This window comes from Pagrus major, chromosome 17 (genome assembly GCF_040436345.1).
Source record: "Pagrus major chromosome 17, Pma_NU_1.0".
Lineage (NCBI taxonomy): Eukaryota > Metazoa > Chordata > Actinopteri > Spariformes > Sparidae > Pagrus > Pagrus major.
Window position 1 is genome coordinate 4,875,686 of NC_133231.1, and position 13,884 is coordinate 4,889,569.

General features: G+C 41.6%; 1 protein-coding gene across 1 annotated transcript in view; it reads left to right on the plus strand.

The window, feature by feature from the left end:
• LOC141011869 (E3 ubiquitin-protein ligase RNF19A-like) overlaps positions 1–13,884 on the plus strand; it is a 32,920-nt gene that overhangs the window by 9,149 nt on the left and 9,887 nt on the right. Inside the window, exon 2 of the mRNA XM_073485196.1 lies at positions 6,803–7,817. Within this exon, the coding sequence (XP_073341297.1) occupies positions 7,087–7,817 (731 nt within the window). The 5' untranslated portion in view covers positions 6,803–7,086. The remainder of the gene's footprint in view (positions 1–6,802; positions 7,818–13,884) is intronic.

A 13,884-nucleotide genomic window follows, 5' to 3' on the forward strand; every position in this document is an offset into this window, starting at 1 on the left:
GTATATACAAACTATTAGGGGGGGTTTAATCCGTATAACATACTGATATGAGACAATATGTGACAAAAAACTAAAGATGATAAGCCCTGTTACGCCCCAGGGCAACATAGCAATCTGTCTTCACATCAAAATCATATGTTGAAGTCTTGCTGTTAGTGGATTGGTTATTGTCAAAATCAAAAACAGATGTTCTGGATTTTGTTGTGGACTTGCATTCTGTTACAGATGAAAGGAGTCAAAGCTTAAGAGATTTTCATATTTTGTTCTACAACATAAAATACGTTGGTTAATACCCCACTTTTGAAATTCAGATCTGCTCACCAGTCCGTCTTTACTTGCCGAGTTGTATTTACGCCTCAAAAACCATCAAAGTGTTGTTCATTTGTGAATATTATCCCGCTGAACAAAGCATGTAAGTATCATAAACTTGCATTTGCCACAGAGCCTGTTTTCTGCAATAATCAAAAATAGGCTTTTTGCCAAGGGAACCAAGATTTCAAATGGTGATATGCTGGGCACACTTCATCCTACAGTTTTATCACTGTCATCACAATATTCTTCCTTTTAAAATGAGAAACTGTTTTGAATGTTTATACTTATATTGTCATTGTTTGATCTGTAGCTCGGTCCACACTTTAAACTTGACGCTATATCCTTTTTTTTATTTGACCTTGTCCAGAATATTTTTTCATATTAATGAAGGTGAATAACTATAAAATCTGGTAATGCATTTAAAAGTTGTATGTACCATGGTTCTTTTTAGCCTGTGTGTGTAGTGAGAGTTGTCCTCTCTCAGGCTCCAGCAGGTCAGCTGAGGTCAGCCCTGGATCTGTTCTTTTACTGGAATGCCGAATGAACTCTGTCCCCAAGGAAAGCTCTGGCACATCTACCAGCTCTCATTTTTCAATCTGCGTTCTCAGTTTGTTGTTCTTGTGCATGCTCACACTTATGCACGCAGAAATTCTCACTGCACTTTTATCTGCATATGAATTACTCAGTTGCGCCATACCCAGGGCCTGCTCACGTCAGCATTAGAAACTGTATTTGTTGTTACCTAAGATTACAGAGAGCCTTTCTCTAATTGTTCTCAGTGGTCAAACTCTGTCCTACAGCATGGCATCTTTACAAGCATCCATGCACATGCTCTATAGCATGTGGCCTATATATACACTATCTAAGCAATTTTAACTGTTTGCTGTTGTATTCAAGTGACTCCACATGTCTCTGTTGGTGACATTTTTGTCAGTTTGGGAAGGCCATCACTACACTGTTTTTTTATGGCGACAACCTTCCACTGTTGGTATGTTCTCGGTCAGTACATCTTCATGGTTAGCAAATAGCTCTTTTTCTGCGGTGTGAGAAAAATAGTTTGGCTACCCAACGTGATCGCACTTTATATCTCAGAGATCAAGGGTTTGACTCTAACAAAACAAACATTTTGTTCCCTAAAGCCTCATGTTCTTTTCACTAATTGGTTTTGGACAGTTTTTTTCAACAGCTAAGGACAACTTATCAAATGTGGTTGCTTTGTCTTGCATTGGATCTAAACAAACAACTTATTAATGTCTGGGTGGTGCAGAAGTAGATGGTATTTGACCAGCATTTATCCCGTTTGTCCAGGACATTGAAATCTACCGCATCATGTGAACTGGCACTGGAAACACTGTTATTGAACTTGTGGCCTTCTGTCGTAAAATTTGCTAATTCAGTTTTCCTACATTAGATAAATTCAGTTTATCTTAATTGATCCGTCTCTCCAAGTTGGGGCATTGTTTTATGTCTTACTCTCTCTTTTTCTTGTTTCTCCCTTTTCTCCCCTTTGCTTTATTTCTCTTTCTCCTTCCCCTCGCTTTCCCCTCACTCTTTCTGCCGGTTTGAGCTCTGTCCCCCAGTTCGAGGCACACTGGGCAGATTTGGATTGTGTTAATGTACTTAAATCGGCATGCTCAATGAGAAAAGCCTTTACTGCTGACCACAGCCTGCAGCCAATGAGCTGACATAGGTGTTTCATTTTGTGAGTGGGACCTAGCCAGGGCCTTCAGATGAGACAGCTGGCCTAGTCTACCTGCATCATCAGTCCTCCCATCACACGCACATGCACACACAGCTATCTGCTCAGCAGTGATAAGCCCCGACAGTCACTCCTTGGCTGATTTAGATGCGGTGGTTGCCTTGTGACAGACACCAAGGTCAGGATAAAGCACCTGCCCTGCAATCATCTTTTCATGGTTGAGTGTACACTATTAGCCTTTCACACTGTGTTTACTACACACTACACCTCTATATCTCACTCACAGTACAATGCACTCAGCAGTACTACTGGACTGCAGCCTTGCATGTGGCTGAAAACAACACCCTGAAGGAAAAGGCTGAAAGATGTTTCTACTGGATTTATGTTAAAAAACATTTTTATATATTTTTTTAAAATCGCTGCTTTTCATACTTTCTTTGCATCCCAGTGTTAAATGTTTGTTCTCGAAAGCCTGCTGTACCTGTTATAGTGTGCAGTTCTCAAAAAGTCTTACAGTAGAGCTACAAGGAATGTTTGTTTTGTGTTGAATCTGGAGGTCCCTTTGGACAAAGAAGTATGACCACCACCACCTCCTGTAGTTAAGATCGCAGTCTGGCTAGCATTTGTTTTGGAAACGGCTGAAAGAGAGACTCGACATATTTTTAATGCTGTTTTCTTCTTTTTCTGTTTTTGGGATGTATGGTGATAAGGTAATGTTTCTATTAATGATGATGGTGAAACAAAGTAAACTTTGTTATAGTATCGTTGATACACCACGGTTACATGTAAGCCTACAACTAACAAATTCAAAGTTAGCAGCTAAAGTTATCAACGTTCGCTAGTAATGCTTTCATTACAGGGTCATTCCATACCAACCAGGGCCTCCCAGGTCATGTCATGGATTTTCTTGAAAAAAAAAATCATGTTATAACTTCTATTAAATTGAATGGAAATCCTATAGCTGTACTCTAAATACTTTTTAAGCTTTTTAATTGTTAAAGTTTGGCCTTCAGAGCTAAATTTTAGCATTTTTGTGATGTATGTATGCATATTCTAAACCTCAGCAATCACATTGACACTTTCACTGGATTGGGTTGTCCTGAACATCCAAGACACCCCTAAATTAACAAATTAACTTTTTTTTTGCCAAAACAAACAATCTGTCATTTTCATTAATTCATATCTCCACTAGTTTTCACTTTTTTGATACCAAAATTTGGTTCTGTGTCAACAATTTAGAGCCACAGGTCTTGCTAAATATAGCTTTGGAAATGAAAAACACACTTTGTGGTTATTTTGACTATAGATTTTCCAAGCAAGGATTGTTTTAATTTCCTTGAATGTGAAAGTGTTAATATTCATTGCATTTATATCAAAAATTTTATATTACTGCTTCGTTGTTTATCATTTTTAAAAAAAATTTTTTTTTTTAAGTTTAGGATTTTCTACTTTGCAGGGAATTCGACCCGGTGGCAGGCATTAAGAATAACCTGACTGATGGTCTTATAGATGGTCATATAGAGCCATCGGTATTGTTTCAGGACTGTTTCATAGCCAGTCAAAATGTGTTTTTAAGTACAAATTGTATGGGAGAAAAAAGTGCATGTTATAACACACCAAGATGGAAAATTAAATGTTCAAAACAGTTGGTGTTCAGTTCTGTGTGTCTATCAGAGAGACGTCATTCCTGAATCCCATGCCCCCTTCCTTATGGTAGAGGAGATACTAAGGCCAGCCCTGCACACCACATCAGAGTTTCCTGTTTTTTAGTACTGGCTCAAAGCAAGGAGAGTGTAGAACAGGGAGGAGATCACCGTGTTTCGCTGCTGGTGTGTGAGGGAGAAGGGGGAAGGTTGTGGGGAGAAAGCAGCATGTGTTTTAGAAAAGCGGAGAAGTGTGGTGCTGGTAGTGTCAGTGGTTTAGTTGCAGCTATAAAGCTGCTGTGCTGAGTGCTGCTTTTGATCTTTCAGTATAGTGGTGCAGATTGACAGATTGTCTAGAGTCTAGGCCCCTCTAGCTTCATGTGTCTGTGTGTCTGTGTGTCTGTGTCCTGTGTCTCCCTTGGCACTACTCTGTGTGTGTTTGCACAGCATGGTTCATTGCCAAGGTGTAACCAAAGACACAGATAAACACACACATACACATTGAGGGATGGACACCCACTGAACAAGCTGGACCTCCAGTAGCAACCCTCTCCTAAAATAACAGACATTCTTTCTCCACATCCCTGATCACCACTCCCAGAAACACGAAGCACACCACAGATGTACAATTGCACGGAATACAGTCAGTGCTGACACAAACTGTACTACAAACCTCTGGCTTAATGTTGCTAATCATTCCCAGGCCAGCATCAAGTTTTTACTGGGCGTCAGTTCTATTCTTTGGCCTAAGTGTAGGTTAATTATGTGCTCATTTGTCATTTTAAGACGGTAATTTTAAATTTGCTTTTGTATTTCTCTAAAAAGGGAGTTTGTCTGTCCATTTGACCAGTGACTTGTGCATGTATTGACTAGCCTTACACCGTTTCTTGGAAGGCCTGACCAATTTGGAAGAAAGCTGATAGTGTTTGCTGATAACAAATTACACATGTGATACCGGAAAAAGCAAACTGTGTCAAGATTACATTGACTATCCCTGTGGCCACTTGCAGTATTTCAGCTAAAATTTCCCCTTCGACCCAAAAAGTATTTTCCCCATAGACAACCATTATAAAAGAGAAGTCTGTTAAACTGTGGGCAGGACAACTCAAACTGCGAACAAGGTCAATTATGACTCTTTTGATTATGAATATTTTGCTGAACAAATTCATGTACTGTTACACCCCTTAGGGCTGGGAGTTAGGGTAAGAAATGGTGTAGAATAATTGTAGAATTGCCTGTTACGGTACATGATTAGTCTTTTCCTCTTTGGTACATCATGAGCAATCGATGCAAACAAGTGTTATATTGAAATGGAACAATAGTTTTAACGCCCAAAATCTGGTATTGGTCGTGCTGTAGCTCCTCTTGCCTCTGCAGCTGTGCACTGTAGTAGTTTACACAGTCTCCCTCTGTCTTCCTCTCTTTAGCTCTTTGTTTCTTTCACCCTCTCAAATGTGTGAAATTCTCAAGTGGACATAACACTCATCAGTTTGGCTCTGAAGCCATCTGTCCTGATATCATTTTGTGGAGTGACTAGACACACAAACACACTCAGACATGGTGATTACAGAGAAGTAATAATGTTTTGTCATACAGGAAATTGTGAAATGAGCAGACCTACCCAGCAAACTTCGGTTGAAATTGAGATGCAAGAGCATGTACTCATAAAGGATTTTTTTAAAGAATACAATATGTGTATCTAGGTCTCTAATACTTTTATACAAGACAAATCTTGTCGTAGGTGTTGTCTAACTAAGCCCTGTTTTATTTAGCTTTGCTTTGATAACATGGTATAAAGGATGGTATTGCACTGCAGGTTTGTTCTGTATGGATTACAGTATATTACTACTTATATTACTCTACTACCTGTAGAGGTTTATTTGGCAAGATCTTTCTTAAACTATGTAATGTTACCTGAAAAAACTCACGTAATAAAAACTTTAGACTGGTATTAAAGGTGACGCATGCTCTTTATTGCTATTTACCTTAATATAATCCAGTTGTGCAACTGCCTTTGCGACTGTGTTTTACAGTAGTCGTCAGCTGAATTGCTGCTGCAGAAACCGGTGTACCAAGGCAAAGCCTTGTGCCACTCCGTCATGCATTATCTCACACATCCTCCTGTTTGCCGTTATCAGCACAGGACGGTGTGGGATCAGGCCTTGTCACTGTTGATCTTACAGGCACATTAGAGCGCTGTCTCTGTGCGTCAATACTGTCCAAGGTTGTCAACCTTCTGTCCTCTCCTCTCAGCTCTGTGACTGATGTACTGATCAGCTATGCAAACTTGCACTCTGCCAACTGTGACTGAGCAAAAACCAGAACCAGCGAATACATAGGAATACTGCAGTGTTTATTGAATAAGCTAAGTATTGGAAGGCCTTGCTCAGGGAATTAATAGCATTGACATTAATGTGCCATTATATTTTCTGTAGATCTTGTTAACCTGTTACAGCTTTATCTAGGGCTGCAACAAAAGATTATTTTCACGTTTGAGGTGGTGACTTGAAAAGACAGTAAACAATGATGGTTTCAAATTTATTTAAAAACTCCGCTTTACAAATGTTATATGACAAACAAAATGTGTTTAACATGACTGTAAACACGGTTAATTGTCTGTTTAAAAGAAAATATTTAAATTTGTTGTAGTATTCACTCTCATATATGGTTTAGAAAGCCATGTGGAGAGGAGAGGTTGCTTAATTCAGTATTATTGTCATATCTGAGGGGGTTTTGGAAATGCAAATGCATCTCTTCAACAGTAATACACTATTATTAAATCAGCTAAAACACACACAATATTCCTGACAGAATGGTGTACCTACTGGCTGCCTACAGCTAAGAAAATTATGAAACCCTCCTTTCCTCTCCCTTCCTCCTCCTCTCAGTATGTTTAGGGAAGGAGAAAAAGTTGTCGATTTTGTTCGTGAGTGTTATGCTTTGAGGTGTTGCTTTAAGCTTTTATGGCTGTGTGTCTGAATGAAAAATGCTTTTGCATTTCTGTTTCATTGAGTTCTCAGTGTGACCAGGTGGCTATTGAAATGAAATAATTACATATATAAAATCTATTCTTTCTTCTCTTTTCCCTGCCCCCCCTTTTTTCCTTCTCTTGCCCCTCCCCACTGTTTCCTTCCTGCTCTCTCTCCAGGTTCTGTTGCATCAGTTTCGCAGCAAGGTGACCCCCACCCCTTCGCCAAAATCCGGCTATTAGATGTGACCACGAGGTTGATCAGGAGAAGCCATCATGTCTTAAACGCAGACGGGCCCTCCGGAGCCCTGTCCCCCCACCCTGGACCACCCTCCCCCTCCCCAATCCACCACCTTACCCCTTCTCCCAGCCCGATCCCCCTTCCAGACCTCCCTGCACATGTGAGGGACAGGCTACCCAGCCCTGGCTCCCCGCTGGCGCACCCCTCCCCTCCCTCCGGAGAGATGAGCCTGCAGAAGCACCGGCAGTTGGGTGGTGGTAGTGGTGGGGTGATGGGTTCTGATCGGGACCTGCAGTCCACTGCGTCCTCCATCTCTCTGCCCTCTGTGAAGAAGGCCCCAAAAAAGAGGCGCCTCTCCCTCGCCTCTCTGTTCAGACGGCGAGGTAGGGAGCCCAAATCAGGGCGCCAAAGGTCCCGAGAGCTCCAGCACCCTGGACCCGGAGGGCTTGGAGGGGTGGATGGCATCGCCAGCATCGAGAGCATCCACTCTGAGATGTGTAATGACAAGAACTCTGCCTTCTTCTCTGTGGCTGGGACCGGAGCTGCCTCTGCTGCTGCTGCTGCTGCTGCTGCTGCTGCTGCCTCCACCTCATCTGCCTCAGGGCCATCCTCCTCTACCTCCTCCTCCTCCTCCTCCAAGGTGGGGGGCGGGGTGGGGGCTGAGCTGCTGGAGTGCCCGCTGTGCCTTCTGCGCCACTCTAGGGAGAGCTTTCCTGACATCATGACCTGTCACCACCGCTCCTGCATCGATTGCCTACGTCAGTACCTGCGCATTGAGATCTCAGAGTCACGTGTCAACATCAGCTGCCCTGAGTGCTCGGAGCGCTTTAACCCGCACGACATCCGCATGATCCTTGGTGACCGGGCACTCATGGACAAATACGAGGAGTTCATGCTGAGGAGGTGGCTCGTGGCTGACCCTGACTGTCGCTGGTGCCCTGCACCAGACTGCGGGTAAGAAGTGCATTTATATACCAGTGATGTTGCTAGGTTTTCGATATAGTGAGTCCTCAGGACCCACAGATGATCATTTGAGCGGCTCCTACGGAAATTTAGTTGGTCCCCAATACATTTCTTTTGATTTCTGACAAATTGTAGTGTAAAGGATTCGTCTTTGTTGCAGCAGAGTATCATGTCCCCATTCACACTGCCACACTGGTGGGGATATCATGCTGTTAATTTGCCTTCTTGTCTGTATGAAAGTTACAAAGGCGTAATGGGGGCACAGTTTTGTTCCGCCTCTGATCTGCTAGTGGAGGTCATAACAGAGCCACAACAGAGGCGAGACGACATCTCTATGAGGGTAAGCCAGCAGCGCGGGACAGGGGTGTGATGTTCTGATGGTGTTCACAGTCTGACAACTAAACAGATCCTTCACCGGATAATGCTCAAAACAAAAGAGAAATGTCCCACACTTCAACCCACTAAACCAACATTACATGACCAAACAACAGTAATGTGGTAGCAGGTAGTGTCTTTGGCCACTTAAATGAGGAAAAAATGCTGAAGTTTTACGTGGAAAAGTCACGCTGTCTGTCTTATTGACGTTGTCACGTTTCTGCCTGAAAAACAGCAGCTCCTGTTGTTTACTGATGGTGATTTAATGAGGAAAAGTCCTCACCTACCACCCTCACCTACTGAGTCTTCAGTGAACTTCACCCCCGGAGAACAGCATCCCTCTCCTGGGGTGAGAGCCAGACAGGGTTCACTATTTACTGATGGCAATTATGTGACGTAATTTAGAGCAAAAAACATATTTTTGTTCCTTTCTATGATGTATGGAGGGTCAGGATCTCAATCAGAACACATTATAACAGCATCCATATGATTATAAACAGTTTGCTCAGACATTTTTAGATTTACACATGGAAAAAATCCACCACAGATCTCAAGGTTGTGACATGTACGGTCAGGTCTCTTTGGTTCTGGTTCAGAGTAAACAAACAAAGGCAGTGTAGAGGCGAGCCTTCGTTGCGGCGCTATTGCAGAATCTCTGTCTGAAAATTCACTCATTCGCACTATGCACACAGTGCGCAGATGGTTGGAAATGGTGACCAGTGGATTTTTCCTTTTATAATTATTTCAATATGGATTTGTTGTTCACAGTGTAGCAAATATCAGGGACAAAATATGGTGCATCCCCTGGATGCATGGATAGTAAGTTCACTGCTCCTTTCAGACTTGACACAGGATGCGTACCTAGCAACATCACTGAAATTCACAGCCAAAATGGCACTTTGATACAATCTGATGGAGCTCACACTGATCCTGTCATATAAGCCATGAATATTACATATAAATTACACATTACATTTAGTGTTTTCTCTAGAATGTGTTTTCCAGAAGATGTGTGCCTGCATGTTCAGGGTGTCTCAGGTTTACCTGTTAAGGAAGCTGAACGTGGTGTGTGAGATGGATTGGGGTTCATGTTTCCCCAGGAAACTCTGTCTGACAGGGACAATATAAGGTGAAGTATAACAGGTGAAGAATGACTCAGTAGTTTGAGTAAGAAAAAGCTAATGTAGCTAAATTCTGCCCATTTCTTTTCTCCAGATCATAAGATAATTACAAATCCAGAATCTTCATCTAAAGCATGTTCTATTGAAGAAATAAGAAAGTATCTCCTTACATATATACCTTTGCCAGTGCTTGTTTCAACTGATAATTACAATATGACTGCAGCGCTTGTTCTTGTTGCTATAGAGTTACTTAAGTTACATTTCTGATTGGTCCACATTAGTATTGTCTTCTATTCACTGGCTATCATCATGATTGTGATTATGACTTTTGCAGTAGACACAGACAAAAAAAGACTTGCTGCATTAACGAACATTTCTCACACAGCCAGGCCCAGGTGCCTTACTTTTGCAGTTAGGGTGGAGAAATATGACATGATTACCTCATGATTACCGTAGACCTCGCAGAGTTGTAGCAGGAGAAACTATCTGATATCCCTGTCTTTGTCTTGCATTTTCTTGCTTGCGCAAGCCGTACACCCATCCACATAATTAGTCGTCGTTGCCTGCATATGTTTCATCGTATTGTCCCTCTAGGTGAGTGGTACCATCGTGTTACCGGTGGTTGTCGGACATGTTGTTTGTTATCCCTTGCAAGCATGGATCCAATAGCTACAGAGGCGGTGTACTAAAGTAACTCTGGTAAAATAACGTGAGAGTCTTGCTCTGAACTTTAACCTTAAACGAGATTTGACAACGCTGTGCAGAATTAGCGCTAAGCTAAGCCTCAGTCAACTGATTATGATTGTGAAAATCCGGCCATCGACCGATTCGTAGTAAAATTATATTGATGCAGGGCCCGCACATCAATGTACTCCTATCTCTAATGTTAAAAAACGATTTCCGCTTCATATTGGTGAATCTTAACACTCCTAATGTTATTGAAACCATTAGAACATTTTGGACTTGTCATTAGCATATAAGTATACACCGATCAGCCACAACATTAAAACCCCCAGCAGGTGATATGAATAGCATTGATCATCTCTTCACAATGCAATTTAACTTGGGGTCCTGGTTAACCCCAGGTTAAATTGACATACACCACCCATCAAAACTCCACATGGTAACAGTACTCCCTAATGGCAGTGGCCTTCCCGGCAGAGCAGTGCTCCCTGCCACACCACAAAACCTGCTCAGGAACGGGTAGAAGAAAACACAACAAGGTTACCGGGCCTCCAAACTCCCCAAATTCCAAGCCGATCGAGCATCGCTGGTACGTGCCAGAACAAGTCTGATCCATGGAGGCCACGCCCCCCAACATTTAGAACCCAAAGGATTCACTACAAAAGTCCCGGTGCCAGACCCAACAGGATACCCCCAGAGGTCTTATGTCCATGCCTTGACACATCAGAGCTGTTTTGACTGCACAAAGGGAACCTACACAATATTAAGTGGGTGGTTATAATGTTATGGCTTAGCTCTGATAACTCTGAACCAGGGATAAAGATGCACCAGTCATAGGACACATTGCGCATTTGGGGGAATCACTCAGTAGACTGCCTCAATGAACCAGTTAGCATCATGTTTTAAACTGGTTGCTTGTGCTTGTCTCTCGCAGCCATTTCCTTTTCTTCCAGGAATTGTTTGAAGTCAGGTGGCTATAAAGCCCCCCCATCCCATCATACTATCTTAAAGTACTCTTTGTACCTCATTCTGACGCTATAGTAACCTTGAATACTTTGCCAGCTGGATGTTTTGTTATGTTTTGTGGGATGTCCTGTTTTGTAACCTTGACCAGAATAGTAACAAATATATTGTAGGGTGGGGGGGAGCATAGGAGGAATGACGTGTTTTATTGTGCTTTGAAAAAGGATGAAAGCAGTGTTCTATGTATGCCTTAGATAAGCTCTCCTGCTCTGCCTGGAGCTAGAACGCAGCAAATCCATCCTTCTGGACAGGACAGTATTGGCATATTCAAGCATCCCAATAGTTTTGACTGAGTTTTGAAAAATTACAATACAGCCAAGACGTATTCATGTATAGATATTGATATCTTTTTGATATACTGGCCATCACTATTGCCACAGGAGCTGCACAATCTTGATATAATATCAGTATCGAGATATGAGACATATATGGCTTTAGATTTTGGATATTGTTATGTTGTGATATGGCTATAAGTGTTGTTTTTTCCTGGTTTTAAATGTTGCATTACAATAAAGTGATGTAATTTCCAAAATTTACCACTGTTCCACTTATTCTAATACTTTCCTTTACTCAATTAGTCATTATATTTACATTAGTGATGATCATTTATCCTAAATCTCATTGTGTTAATATTCTGTGGAAGCACCAACAGTCAATATCAATATTGCAATACAATATTGATGTCGAAATTTATGGTAAAAAATATATGACATGGGTTAGTACTATTCACTGGATTAAGTCGCCAAACAAGATTTTTTATGATATGCTGTACCAATTGCTCTAAGAAAGAGGATAAGTGTCCTGTTACCATGGAAAATGCCAGTTCCGGTTAAGTGACAGGACGCAGTGAAAACGACTATAATCCGCACAAGGTATCATTGGGGCTACGAATAAGGTGGTTAGATGAAAATGATCATTTTAAGGCCATATCACCCAGTCTTAGTTGCCACAAATTCACCCTTTTTGTGGTCATACTGTCAGTTGAGTGTGTTTTTAAATGATGGTGGCAACAGAGTTCAGCCAGTCTTAAGACTGATTTATGGTTGCACGTAGGCTCTATGCAGACCCGAAACACTCCATGGTCCGCGTGTGTGACGTGTTGTGAACCCCCGCTGATCATTTTGCCGAAAGACGAAACTGCTTTGTTGTTATGCTACTACCATGCTGGTCCTACTAGTGATTGTTTGTCCTCATCGACGGATTAAAAATAACAATAAACAACAGGTTGAGGCAGATCGTTGCTGTACTGCCCTCTGTCGTATTTATTCATGCTAAATAACATGCCCTCCTGATCGCCAGCTTATGTGATTGGCCACCACAACGTGAGGTCGGGCTGCGTTTGTCCAAAATTAAGTCCTGTTTACTGTTTGTCCCCACCACAACGTAATGTATATTAGGATTACACAGATTATCAGTTAAAACTGGGCTATTTTTTGTTGGGGAATAATGCTCTGCAGTGCATACTTTGTCATATTTCTTTGTTGATGATTGAAGATGATAATAAAATATTGAAATATAAATTACAAGTTTTAAAATGTTATTTTGGGCAAATTCGTTATTATATTAATCGAGTAATAAAAAAATAATAGTTAGTTTAATCCAAAAAAATAATTAGCCCTAGATTCTACACAGAAGCCTAAATCAGGCTTAAATTGGCACCAGTTTTTTGAGTTTAGCTCTTTGTAACTGTCTTTAGAAGAAACCTTCCTTTAGCAAAAGTGTATCTCTTTTGCTGAGAGACGTCTTTGCACCCTGAAGTGGTTCACAGCAAACTTCAGCGTCCTTGCATTTTAGTTTTTCCATTTCTCTCCAGCTCTGTTCTTTCCTCTTGCTTGTTCCTCTTTCCTGCAGCTCCAAGGCTTCGGCCAAAACATCACTCAGTTTATTACTCAGTTTGCCATGTGCAGTGTTTGGGAACTACAGAGAAGGCACATTTAAACCAATGACCTCCTGGAAACAATAGCTCCAGCCTGCTGTAATTTGTTCCACATAATCAGGTGAACCTTGTACAGGGATTAGAGCTCTCCCCATCCATCCAGCCAGCCAGGCCAAAACCTTCATATTTTCAGCATTTATTGACAAACTGACAAAACGCCCCACAGCAGCTATATTAATCTGACATTATAAAATGTTATCATTGGTTGTGTATTAACTTATCGCTGTATTATCACTGCTAAAGTTGGATATAAAATGTTTGAGTACTTAGTCTTTCTGTTCCATGTTCTCTGGTAGGAAGTGTATGAAAACATAAGTGTTAGTTACCATTATTGGTGTTTTGGGTTTTTTAAAAAAGTATAAAAGTTTTTCAAAGTGGTCATACAGAAACTCGTCTGGTCTAAACTGCTCTGGTGTTACAATAAACACCCACACCGCAGCACTAAAGCCCCGGTTTTATCTTTCCCTTGTCTTTCTCTCCAGTCCCCAGTCTGTGTAGTGTTTAGTGCTGGTGGTTTACCAAGACTGATTTTAAATGAGACTGACATGTCTCTGCAATTCCTCACTGTCTGTCTGCATTCTAGACAAAGTTCTCAGTAGAGTAAACTGATCAACAGTGGAGGAAGTCTCCCAGGCTCTCCATTGCTCTGTGATTGAAACTTAATCTTGGGGTCAGTCACAGAGGGGCTGGGAGGCTTCTGCTACAGTCAGGCACAACTATGTCACACGCTCCAGGATTTCCCTCAAGAAATTGCTTGCCAGTCATCTTTAAACGGGAGAACTTTTCTTGTTTTTGATCATTGCCTTTTTGTCAGCAAGGCAATGCAGCTGCAGCTTTCGTCTTCTGTCTGTTGACTAAAAGCATCACGCATCACTACACTTTAGCTGCCACTCTGTCAGAGACGTTTGAATTTTCTGTG